Source organism: Balaenoptera borealis (assembly GCF_965194805.1).
Source record: "Balaenoptera borealis genome assembly, chromosome: 2".
In the NCBI taxonomy this organism is placed as follows: Eukaryota; Metazoa; Chordata; class Mammalia; order Artiodactyla; family Balaenopteridae; genus Balaenoptera; species Balaenoptera borealis.
Window position 1 is genome coordinate 117,066,161 of NC_138867.1, and position 11,690 is coordinate 117,077,850.

Genomic DNA, 11,690 nt, shown 5'->3' on the forward strand with positions numbered 1-11,690 from the left:
AGGTTGATTCTCACATATACAAGCAGTTAACAAACTAGAGCTCTAACAAATATAAAATGGTAGACCTACTAGGAATGAAGGAAATTTACCAGAACTTACTTTGGTAGAATATGGTAGAAGGGACTGTTGAGAGGTGGCCTCTGAAGTGTGTCTGCTCCAGGGTCCCACGTGACTTTACAGTCACCAAGGGAGGAGGTAGGAATGGTGCACTTTCTTACTTGGATAAAATGAGTAGGAGAGGGCCCCAAGTAGAGTTCCTCTATAATTATTAACACCTTGAGGAGGAAGGCAGGGTAAGGAGTGGGGTCTCATTAACGGGTGAGGACACCGTAACTTTGAGGGATAGATGACCTATCTTTAGAATTAGCAGAGTTAGGAAACTTGCTTGCTCTGGGCTACAAGATTCTGAAAAATGAGCCCTCAAGCAGGAAGAGACAAAAGTCTGACTTATAGAGGGTAGAAACCTCCTGGGTAGGGAAAGGCTTCAGCCCATCTGTCAGCCTGGGAGGGAAGAAGGGCTGGCAGGGCGGGGCAGGGCGGGGCTTCCCTTGGAGGCTTTGGGCTGAGTCCCTCCTCCCTGGTCCCCCATTGGGTCAGTGGCTCCTACAGCCCTGCCAGTGAGGGACAAATGAGAAGAGCTGTTGATTTTTTCCCCCTTGGCCATTCAGCATTTCCCTACATAAATACTGAGAAAGATCCTGCCCTCTCCTCACTTCTCTGGACTTGGCCCTGGGCTAGACTCGGTCCCCTGGGGGTGGGAAGGGCCATGGGGGACTTGTTTATGTTCAGGGTGGCTGTGGGCATATGCTATGCAACCTTCAGTGCCTCTGCCTGGTAAGTCCTTCTCTCTCCCTCCCCCCCACCCCCCCTCCTCACCAAGGAAGCTCCTACTACCTCATCCCCATTCACCATTGCCTCACTTTTTCTCTTTTTGGTAGGTCAGTGAACAATTTCCTGATAACAGGTCCCAAGGTAGGATGATCTCCTGCTCCTGTTTTTACCCATCCAGGTTCCTAAGGGAACTCTTCTGGGGAAGGAAAAGAGGGGAGGGGAGATAGTGCCAGAAGTCACCCACCCAGAGGAACCTATGATTGATTATTCCCTAATGGAGAGCTAACCCATTTGAGTCTTGCCTGCACCCTCCGACCGAGACGACCTGACTAGAGCCAGGGTTGAAGCTCACATCCTTTTCCCTCTGCCAGGCCTATCTGACCTACACCACCAGTGTGGCCCTGGGTGCCCAGAGTGGCATTGAGGAGTGTAAGTTCCAATTTGCTTGGGAACGCTGGAACTGCCCTGAAAATGCTCTCCTGCTTTCCACTCACAACAGGCTGAGAAGTGGTAAGTTTGTGCACCTGTACAAGGGGGGTATATGTCCATGAAGTTGGGCTTGAAGTATATATGTATGTGTAACATGTATGTGTACAGTGAAATGAAAAAATTATCAGTGATCTGCCACTTCCTTGTTGTGTGACCTTAAGTGAGTTACTTCTCCCTCTCTCAACCTCAGTGTTGTCATTTGGGTCAATAAGGTCAGCTGTTTAGCTCACCAGGAGTGTTGTGAGGGTTGAATGAGGTGAATACAAAGGTATCTCTATAGAAATGTAATTACTCTATTTTTTAATGCATGCCTGTATTTGTGTTTGTACACACTTATCTTGTACTGCTTTGCATGAAACAAAAATGGGGAAAGGGCTCTGTGTTTACAGCCCCTGAGGGAGTTTCAACTGTCATAAAATCCCAACAACAGAGAAACTGAGAGATCACACATTGAGCTATGCTTCAGGGTGAGTGTGTGTGTGTGTGCAGTTGTTTGTAACTATGTATAGTAGTTTGCATGAAAGTTGTTTATGTAGAAACTATTAATGAAGAGTTGCCTGAGAAAAGCTGAGGGGAAGGGAGTAAAGAAGATTGGGAAAAAAGTATCTTCCTGTGGGGTATACAAATAGGATGAGAAGTAAAATGGGACAATGTTTATAAAGAGTTAGGAAGATACAAGCTCAGTAAGTGGTAGGTATTATCATGATGATTATTACATGGCTCCAACTCCGTGTCAGAGAGAAGAAAATACCCTTCTCTCTTTCATAAGCTAGCCTCATAGCTCTGAGTCCTCACTGCCTAAGGACAAGAAGCAATGGCTAATGAACAGAGGCCTAGGCTGGATATAAGGGGGATAGTGTCCTGGTCTCAACACCATAACTGGTGAGGAGAGTGGCCTTGGTCTCATCACTTTATCTCTGGGTTTTACTTTCCTCATCTGTAGCATGGGGATGCTCACTCCTGCCTGGATGAAGTAAGGATGCTGGAAAGGCATGCACTGTTCTCTCAAGTAGAAGAGCATTCTCTTAATAAACCCAAAGAGGGAGGGGGACAGGAGAGAGAAATGAAATGGCATTGCTTTTCCAAAACCTCTGCTTTGGGTCATCAGGGTCCTAGTTTCCAGCCCCCTCTTTCTTTCCAAAGCCACCAGGGAGACTTCCTTCATTCATGCTATCAGCTCTGCTGGAGTCATGTACACCATCACCAAGAACTGTAGCATGGGCGACTTTGAAAACTGTGGCTGTGATGAGTCAAAAAATGGAAAAACAGGTAAGTTGTGCTCTCTGATGGGGGTGGGAAGAGGTGAGGGGTATAGAGCTGAGCGTAGGCTAAACTCTTCCAGGGAAAGGCTGAGGGACACAGCTTCTTCAAACCCCTAGACTCTAGCAGCAGCTTCATTGGTGGGAGCTCCTAGATCTAGACCCTCCTAAGAACTGAGCTGGATCCATGATTCCAGGATCAGCAAGTAGCACCAAGCTCTAAAGCCAACAAGGCATCTAGGAAGGAGGAGGCCAAAGAGAGTTTAAAACTAACCCTTGTATTTCAGGCTTAGAATGACTTGTCCATAATCCAGAGCTACACAATTATCTGCAGACAGCCTAAGAGACTTAGATTTGTCACTAATGAGGGAGGAGGTGGCTCTAACAAGACTACTGTAGCATAATGGTACAGAATTCTAGAATGTTTGAACTGCAGTGAACATTTGAGATCCTCTAGGCCAGCCACAGCGTGGCTACATTTACTTTGGGTATAGAGTTGAACTGTCTAGATTTGGGGAGTCCCTGAAGGGAGGGCAGTTGGCTTTGGGAATAGGACTCCCCCCCACCCCCACCCAAAATACCTCCATTTCCCTGTTTCACCTTTTTCTTTTTCCTTTTTTTTTTTTTTTTTTTTGTTTGGCCGCCCTGCGTGGCTTGCAAAATCTTAGTTCCCTGACCAGGGATTGAACCCCAGCCTTGGCAGTGAGAGTGCGGAGTCCTAACCACTGGACTACCAGGGAATTCTCTCCCTGTCTCACCTTTAGATATAGCTTTACACACTTCTAGGACTCTTGGGGATGGTTTGTCTATGTCAGCTAAAATGACCTTGACTCCTCTCCAGGGACTTAGCAGGAAGCTATATGCAGAACTTATTCTTTCCTTATGTGTAGGAGGCCATGGCTGGATCTGGGGAGGCTGCAGCGACAATGTAGAGTTTGGGGAAAGAATCTCCAAACTCTTCGTGGACAGCCTGGAGAAGGGGAAGGATGCCAGAGCCCTGATGAATCTTCATAACAACAGGGCAGGCAGGCTGGTACGTATAAGAGTTGACCAATGAGCCAACAGGCTCAGTATTTACAAAAGCCTCACATCCATACAGACCTTCACAACTTACCAAGAGCTATTTACAAAAGCCTCACATCCATACAGACCTTCACAACTTACCAAGAGCTGTCTCATACATGTTTCATCCTCACACCACCCAGCAGGACTGGGATAGCTACCCCCATTCTCTGGATGACAAAGCCAGTTAAGGCAGAGGCGTGGCTTGGCCAAGGCAATACAACTAATAAGTATCAGAACCAGGCAATGAACACAGATCTTCTAGCCTAGTCCTTTTATCACTAAACCTTATATGCTAACTCCTTCTACAGGCAGGTTTCTGAGAACACAGAACAATACAGAACAAAGGCCTTGCTTCCATGACTTAAAATTTTAACCATTTTAACTGCATTTCTAGGAAATTAACAGGGGTTTATCATACAACCTATGTCCTAATGTCTTTCTGGGCTTGGAGGGGTTGGGACTGATCTAAGGTTCTCTGGAAGGTCTATTCTCCCCCAAGACTTCTGGTGGGGTAGCAATCCTTGGAGTGTTCTGAACTGAAATCTGGAGTCTAGTTGTATTGAGAGCTAAGAGCATAGAAATTTCCCTTTGAACCTATACCTAGATGTCCTGGTTGTCCATGGCAAAGAGAAGAGGTTTTCAAGGCAATTACAACCATGGGTAATCACCTTGGGGGTAGGGGTTCAGACTCCAGAGCTTCCTTCCCTCTGGGAGAGGGCCCAAAAGACAAATCCAAATACCCATAAATACTCTAGCCCCCAGCTTCAACACAATAACAGTGCCAATGATCATGTTTTTCATTTTTAATTTACAAGGTACTTTCTTGATCATTCTTATTCTTACGGGCAGAAAGAGAAACAAGCTCACAAGTGATGAAGTTGGGCCTTCAGCCTAGGTTTCCTGACTTCAGTAACCTTCTCAACACTTGCCTCACTTCTTCCATAAGAATCACTCAGGGGAACGTTAAAATCACCAATACCATGGCCTTTAAACCTCTGAACTTCCTAATTGAGAAGATATGAGGTAGGGCCCAGATCTTCTTACGGGCCTCCCTCGTAATTCTAATGTACTCTAAAGTTAAGAAGCACAACTCTAAAATATTCCATTAATTGCTAGCCTTTGGTCTTCTCTATCCAGAGCCAATCTCCTTTTGTCCTCCCTCCCTCTTTCTCTCTCTGTGAAGGCAGTGAGAGCCACCATGAAAAGGACTTGCAAATGTCATGGCATCTCGGGGAGCTGTAGTATCCAGACATGCTGGCTGCAGCTGGCTAACTTCCGGGAGATGGGCAACTACCTAAAGGCCAAGTATGACCGGGCACTGAAAATTGAGATGGATAAGCGGCGGCTAAGGGCTGGGAACAGTGCCGAGGGCCACTGGGCACCCACTGAGGCCTTCCTTCCTAGTGCAGAAGCTGAGCTGATCTTTTTAGAGGAATCGCCTGATTACTGTACCCGCAATTCCAGCTTGGGCATCTATGGCACAGAGGGTCGGGAGTGTCTGCAGAACAGCCACAATACATCCAGGTGGGAGCAATGCAGCTGCGGGCGCTTGTGTACAGAGTGTGGCCTGCAGGTGGAAGAGAAGAGAACTGAGGCTATAAGCAGCTGTAACTGCAAATTCCAGTGGTGCTGCACGGTCAAGTGTGACCAGTGTAGGCATGTGGTGAGCAAGTACTACTGCACGCGCACCCCAGGCAGTGCTTGGTCCCAGGGCAAGGGCAGCACACGATAGCACCCCACAGGAACTTACTTGCTCAGTTGCATGACAATGGAGGGGGGACACAGCTTTTCTCTGGGAGAGAAAAGAAAAGCAATTGGAAAGTCACAGGGTTGATCTGTAGTCCTCTTGATATCTGCTGTACATGGGAAAATGGAGGCCTAAGATTATACAGCATGTTCTTGACAGAGCTAAAATGGGAATCTGGGCCTCCTAACTTGGGTAGACCCCATTTCATCTTTCCTACAAGTTACTTCCTGGTCTTTCTGCCTGTAATTTTGCAGCTTGCTAAAGGGGGAGTTTTGGTTTGGGGTCCATATCCAAAAAGACCTTCAAAGTACTTGCCCCTGGAGTTTCAGACCATGTCCAACCCAGCTGTGTGGCTGAGAATCAGAGAATGGAAGCCAAAAATGAGAGTTCTGTCCAGACTCCTGAAGGAGCAACCTTCCCCTACTCTGGCAAGCTCCAGAAAGACCAACTACAAGTTCATACAGATAAGTGGGGCAGAGGCTACATACCTGCCTAGAGGGAGGTATTTAAGGTGTTGGGTTTTTTACCTCAATATGCACTTTTGAAAAGTTCACCCCACCCAACCCTGGGGAAACCAGTACCCAATATAACCTGATGACTTTTCCAGCTCAGAAACTATCTCTGGAGCCATGGAGAAGGGATGGTCACAGTAAGCGGACAGATGACTACAACTTACTGTTCAAGGCCCCCCAAGAGGGATTTTCCCCCAAAGAGCTGTAGAACAACTCTCTTTTGTTATTTTCCCAGATTGGGAACTCATCTTCATTCTGCAATAAATGCTTCTAGAATATATATTTAATTGAGACCTTTTATTTCTCTCCTTGGAAACCTTAGGATCAGAAAGGGAATGAGAAACCCTGCTTCTATATCCCAATTATACACAAGGCTAAAGGAGAAACTGGAAATATCCAACCTCCTTGATATCAGTGTTTGACAGATAATAAAATTGAGACCCAAGAACTGGCCTATAGGAAAAGAATCCAGATTTCTGGATTTGGAAAGTATTATTTTAATGCAACCTAAGCAACTTGAGGAACAAGCAAGCCCTTCGAACTTGAATCATATTCAAAGTGTGTTTGCTCTCTTAACTTGGACTTCCTGGGGTGTCTGTACACCAAGAACCTGGGCCCCAAGGCAAGAGACTAGGAAAGTTGTGGATTCTACCTTCCTCATTTACACTTCTACATCTTCCACTGGTAAGCTTTGGGGGAGGAGTAGTTTCCCATAAAGAGAGCCCTAGGGGCTCAACCACTGGTCTCCTAAATCTGAGCATCTTGGCCTTTGGAGTCTCCCCTCTCTGCAAAGGTCAAGCACCCTGCAGGGGGGACGTATTTCAAATATGTTGAATAAACAAGTAAAATGACTGGTCACCAAGAGTGGGGAAACATTCTTAGCTTAATGTTTTAAATTAAAAAACAATTTAAATGTTCAACATCAGGGCAAACTACTTAAGTCATGGCTATACAATGGAATATTAGCCATTAAAATAATATTCTGAAAAATATTTAGTAACATGAAAAACATGCATGATATAATTAAGTGAATAAAGTTAATTACAAAACAGCATGTTCAGGATGAACCCAATTTTGTTTTAAAAATAGGAAAATATTAGCTATCATGTAATACCAAAATAGAGTGGTTTGTTTTCCTTTTTGTTTTTCTGTATTTTTATATTTGTCTACAATAAACAAATATTTTTGTCATCAAAAAAGTTAATAGTAAGTTATTTTTTTAATGACAGCAGGGAATAATCAATCCACTTTTTTGTTTGTTTGAGTGAAAAGGAAGGTGAAATGTTCATTAAGGAAGTTGGCATCTCAGGAGAAACCATAAGCAGGTGCCTTGAAAGTCTACCCTGGTCTCTATTACTTCTGTGCATTTAAAACTACCACAGATGCCAGACGCCAGAGATAAGGAGAAATCCATAAAAATGCAGCCTATGTCAAGGAAACGGAAGATTTCCTCTACCTCCCTCCTTCTAAGGAAGGTTAAAAAAAACACACTGCAGTTAGCAACGAAGAAGTGTGTATGTGTGCGCGCGCGTGTGTGTGTGTGTGTGTGTGTGTGTGTGTGTATGTGATGGTGGTGGTGGCAGTGGTAGAAGGGAGAATGGAAGAGATACCATCTAAGCACAAAAATTGTGGTGAAGCAATAGGCAACCAAAAGAAAAGATTATTTCCCTGGGGCTCAGACAAAAAAATAAAAAACAAAATTATCTAGCTTGATGTTAAACCCTCAAAACCCTCAATAAACATAGACAATAAACACAGATGCCAAATTACTCATGAAACCTGAGTTGTGACACTGCCAAGGAACTGAACAAACTATAGACTTTTCTCTTTATTCGTAACTGAATCTCCATCCAAAGACCCCAGGTATCTGATGCTTTGACTCTTTCTCCAGGACCTTGTTGACATTCCCAAATAATCTTATGGGGGATTTTCAGAAACAAAGTCATCCCTGATGCCTGGTACATACTGTCATTCATGGAGAACATGCCTTGTGTTTTCTACGGGTTTGTATCTGAGGTTTTCACTAATGAAACAGAACAATTGGGAATTCCATGAAAAGTTTGCCTACTTCCCCAAAAGGCTCATAGTCCCACTCCTCCCAAGCCTCTTCCAACCTCATTCATTTTACCCTCATGGCAATCAATCACATCAACCAATCTTCCCACATGGACCCTGGGCCAGAAACTAAAGGAATTTGGATTTCTCTGCATCCATCACCTTCCTGTCAAGGACTCATTCCAAGGCATTACAGTGGCATTCAGATTCATTAGTTACAACCCTATACTCCTCCCCTTTTGGCTCATCCTTAACAAGCTGGCTATCATTAAGGTGACAGAACAGTAAAACCCCGTGTTCGATATGTCCAGGGCCCAAGACAGGCAGGTTGGCAGCCACAATCTGATAGTAGATCTTGAAAAGCTGCTGAAAAAGGAATCGACTCAATGAGAGAAACCTGTCCATGAGCCTAGTCCCACATTTCAGTAAATCCAGGCACTGATTCACATTGTCTGGAGAACAGAAGCCTGTATTTTCTCAGTCTATGCTTGCCAGGCCCCTACCAAACTTTTTCTCCTCCTCCTCCTCCTCCTCCACCTCCTCTTCCTTCTCCTTCTTCTTCCTGTCTGATCTTTGCCATGGGCAGAATTAAGAAAACCCTAAGGCCTATTCCCAGAATTTCCCATGGTCCCCTGCCAGTCTCCTCAGGGCTTGCTGGTGGGTGATCACAAGGGTGGAAAGGAAGTAACTGAGCACCTACTAAGTGTCAGATGCTTAATATATACTATCTCCTTCAATCCTCAGAACAATCCAGTTAAAGAGTTACAATTATTCCCCACTTACTACTGAGGAAACTGTGGCTCAGAGAAGTTAAGTACCCAACCTAAAATTAAACACATGGAGGTAGATTTGAATTCAGACCTACTACCACGTAAATCTATACTCTTCCTTTATACCACTTACACTCTGGGACCCCAGGGATCTCTTGCGACATTCTCCAGCTGTCATGACAGCTTTGTAGAATGACTCCATTTATATGCAGTGAAAGGTGTCCTTTTCCTCCCTCTTCTACAAGTAGAAGAGTCACATTTCTCAGCCCTTCTCCAGAAAGAAGAAACCTAACATTTGACTTGCAAAGGCCTTCCTTAGAATGATAAAGCAGATAGCCTGGCTCCTGCTGACTTGGGAGGGCAGAATCCTGGTTCTCCAGGGGGTACTCAAAGAAAAAGGCTAACCATTGTGGTCTACATTAGAGGTCAAAGTTTCAAAGGAATGTCAAAAGAGGGGTGTTTATTTTAGAGGCTAGAGGAAAAAAAATACAGGATCCTGAGAAAGACAAATTTCTAGCCCCAGATCACAAACTACTCATAGCATTGATCACAAAAGACAGTGACCAAGGGTCCAGATAAAGAGGTTTGGGGTGTGGGGGGATGAAACAAAAAGAAAGACCAGAGCAAAGACTTCCAGAAGAAGTTAAAGACCTTCGGGTAGGACTAGTGCCCTATACCATTTTAATTCGGTTGCATTCCCTACCACAGGAGGTAAGCTAGGTTTAAAGGAGGAAAGTTCCCACGCACCCAGTATCACCAAGTGAGATAGCTGAACGTTAGACTCCAGGGCCCTGAACACTCTCCATGGCTGGTGTCCTGCCCACCCTGCCAGGCTGCCCTTTTTATCAGGAAATGAATGTATGATGACCAATGAAAGCACTGAAGAAATTAGGCCCAGGCTCTGGGAAGCCTCAGACTGCACTTGGTCAGTGAGGGAGGAGGGAGGCTGTGGGTAAGAGAAGTGGAATATGGGTAGGGGGTGGGTGGGATGTGGGTAAGGGAAAGGTGGTGCGCAATCCTCTCAGATTCTCAGATACCTGCCTAGACCTATGATAGGACTAGGGGATCCTGAAATGGTCCCTTGCCACTTCTTCATCAGGAGCTTCTTGCAATCTATAAGAGATCACTTGATTCAGCTACCTGCTTCTTAACAGGAGAGCTCCTAATCTAAGGCCTAAGGAAGAGGAGCACATTTTACACTGTGTTGAAAGACCATCAGAGAGGGAGGGAGAAGCTAGTACTTCCCTACCTGGGATAAAGTGCCTATTAGGACATTTGCTGCATGCCTAACCTGAATCAGCACTGCTATATTTTAGTTATTTATTTATTTACTTAACTTACTTACTTAATTTATTTATTGCATCTTTATTGGAATATAATTGCTTTACAATGGTGTGTTAGTTTCTGCTGTACAACCAAGTGAATCAGCTATATGTATGCATATATCCCCATATTCCCTCCCTCTTGAGCCTCCCTCCCACCCTCCCTAACCCACCCCTCTAGGTCGCCACAAAGAACCGAGCTGATCTCCCTGTGCTATGCGGCTGCTTCCCACTAGCCATCCATTTTACGTTTGGTAGTGCGTATATGTCAGTGCTACTCTCTCACTTCGTCCCAGCTTTCCCTTCCCCACCCCACCCCCGTGTCCTCAAGTCCGTTCTCTATGTCTGCATCTTTATTTGTGTCCTGACACTAGGTTCATCAGTACCGTTTTTTTAGATTCCATATATAGGCATTAGCATACGGTATTTGTTTTTCTCTTTCTGACTTACTTCACTCTGTATGACAGACTCTAGGTCCATCCACCTCATTACAAATAACTCAATTTCATTCCTTTTTATGGCTGAGTAAGCACTGCTATATTTTAAATCTACGAAGTCTTCTAGGACCTCTCATTATGGATTGAGGCCTTCAAAACACTCCTTTTCTCCAAGCCGAATAACCCTAATTACTTCAGTTTTTCACTAATTCTCTCTCACACACTTTTTCTTAGACCGTCTTCAAATGCACACCAGCTTTGGGTTTCTGTGAGGGTGTGAGCCAGAAACCCTTCTCAAACCTCAATTGTCATCACCTCTTTGCCCTCAAGTATCTGAAGAATCTGCCTATTCTTGACTGTCACAGAGCTTTGATTGCCCCATCAGGCCCCACTTGAATTTCTCCATGGCCCAAGTTCATTTCTTTTTTTTTTTTTTTTTCCAAGTTCATTTCTAACCCCTCCATTTCAGCCAAGTGGCCTTGATTCCCAGCTGCATCAGCTGGAACCTCAATCATCAGGGTCCTCCTGTGCTAGAGGCTTGCAGGCAGTGCAGGGGCAAGAACATGAAACTGACAGGACACACTTCCTTCTCTGCTCTCACCCATGAAGCATTTAGCTACTTTAAAATTCCAGTTTTATTTCTGTGCTGATGATTCCCAAATCCCCACTTCTGTGCAAGGTCTAGGCACCACAGCTCTGATATTCCACGGGCTGTTTCAACTTGAGTGACAGAATTGATTTTCTCTATGATTCCTCTGCTTCCATCAGTAATCTAATGAAACTTTGAGTGACTAAGGCTTACTAATGAGTCACCCCTCACTTGTCTCTCTGCTCAACTCTTCATATTGTACCTGAATTTTGCACTAACTCAGTAACTGACATTTTGCCCCTCAACTCTCCACCTAACACAATGCTACCATACTTATGTTACTAGTACACTACATTCAATTCATCATTACCTGATTAAAAACAAAAAACAAAAAACCTGCAATGTCCTAGAGAATACAATTCCAGTTCTTTGGCCTGACATTTCAAGTCTCCTAAACTTGACACCATCTTATTGTAAACATTAAAAATTTTTTTCTATGAATATAATCTCATAAAAATCCAAAAAATTTAGAACAGACCAAAAAGTGAATAATACCTTCACTCCCTTCTTCCCCCAGCTCACTGCCTTCCCCAGAGGTAATTGTTCCTATTTTG

General features: G+C 44.5%; 1 protein-coding gene across 1 annotated transcript; it reads left to right on the forward strand.

Moving 5' to 3' along the window:
* Positions 1 to 804: 804 nt before the first annotated feature.
* WNT8A (Wnt family member 8A) lies at positions 805 to 10,916 on the forward strand (the record flags this gene model as incomplete). The annotated part of the gene is made up of 5 exons (XM_082379695.1): positions 805 to 972; positions 1,203 to 1,341; positions 2,464 to 2,589; positions 3,470 to 3,612; positions 4,828 to 10,916. 5 exons carry the CDS (start codon positions 805 to 807, stop codon positions 5,374 to 5,376), a joined length of 1,125 nt encoding a protein of 374 aa, XP_082235821.1. The 3' UTR covers positions 5,377 to 10,916.
* Positions 10,917 to 11,690: the final 774 nt, after the last annotated feature.